The sequence below is a fragment of the Capsicum annuum genome, chromosome 9 (assembly GCF_002878395.1).
Source record: "Capsicum annuum cultivar UCD-10X-F1 chromosome 9, UCD10Xv1.1, whole genome shotgun sequence".
NCBI lineage: Eukaryota > Viridiplantae > Streptophyta > Magnoliopsida > Solanales > Solanaceae > Capsicum > Capsicum annuum.
Window position 1 is genome coordinate 101,666,838 of NC_061119.1, and position 1,196 is coordinate 101,668,033.

The following is a 1,196-nucleotide window of genomic DNA, read 5'->3' on the forward strand; positions in this document are numbered from 1 at the left end:
CTAGTATGTTGCTAGGTGAAATTTCTTTGAGTAGTTCTACGTATCTTTTTCGTAAGCAATCAGTTTATATTGTTTATATTTACAAGCTTACATTGATAGATAAAAGTATGTAATTTTTTCGTCTTTCTCATAGTATAATAGACTAATGGGGAACCCTTTTTTAATTTATTGTATTGGAAAGTGACAAATATTTTTCCTATTTTAAAAAATGTGAGCTTAAGATGTTTACAATAGCAGACCACCGCACTAAAGCTTACATAATATGCGGGGTTTGAGGAAGACTGGACCACCTGGATCTAGGGTAAGATTGTTGTGTACAATAAAACATTCTCTTAAGTATTTTAATTTTATTTTTATTATTTGTAGTAGATCATGACATTGTTGTGTACAATTATTTTTATTATTTGTAGTAGATCATGACAATAAAACATATATATATATATATATTATAAAAAATGACACTATAAAAGGACAATATAAAAATATCACAATATTTTAGATAAGAGTTTTTTCTCCTCTTGGGGTCGAAATATTGATATTGGGAGATTGAAAATCAGCTAAATGGGCCTTAAATATTTTTTTTCTCTAAAAAAAATTGTTGTATGGTTGATGTTTGAGCGTTACTATTGAGCTAAAATTTGTGGATTGTACGCAGCGGGACCCGGTATAACAATAGAAGTGTAAGTCAATTTGATCGTTTTATTGGCAGCCTTGTTGTTTCCAACTCTCCATAGGTGTAGTACTGCATAAATGGCTTTCACTTCTCTACAACTTTGGTACAATTCCAGAGGGTCAATGACACTCTCAAAACCACCATTGCCAATTCGATCCAAGAGCCTCATCTCCATTTCCTGCAATTTCACTGCTAAGAACCTAAATCAATGTACACGAGATTGCTCATTCATGCCAAGGAACAAGGAAAATTTTCTGGGAAACAAAGTGCCATTACTTCCTAACGGCAGGCTCAGACTGAAGGTAGATGCAGACAAACTGAATACCTTCATTTCTAATTTTACTTCTGCTTCCTCTTTTGTTAATCTTCCTTTTTAATTATAGGTTTCGGCATCTTCAGGAGAAGAAGCTGAGTCAGCATATCTAGAGGAGTTCAGTTGGTCTTCTGTTATTTTGCCGTAAGTTGGCTGACATTTATTCAATAGCTTTTCTTTGTCATTCATCAATTCCTCCTCCAGCCCTCC

At 33.5% G+C, this 1,196-nt stretch overlaps 1 protein-coding gene across 1 annotated transcript in view; it reads left to right on the plus strand.

Annotated features, from left to right (window-relative positions):
* The first annotated feature begins 502 nt into the window (after positions 1–502).
* LOC107842444 (D-xylose-proton symporter-like 3, chloroplastic) overlaps positions 503–1,196 on the plus strand; it is a 6,152-nt gene continuing 5,458 nt past the window's right edge. The window contains exons 1-2 of the mRNA XM_016686290.2: positions 503–975; positions 1,057–1,130. Coding sequence (XP_016541776.1) covers positions 751–975; positions 1,057–1,130 — 299 coding nt within the window. The 5' untranslated portion in view covers positions 503–750. The remainder of the gene's footprint in view (positions 976–1,056; positions 1,131–1,196) is intronic.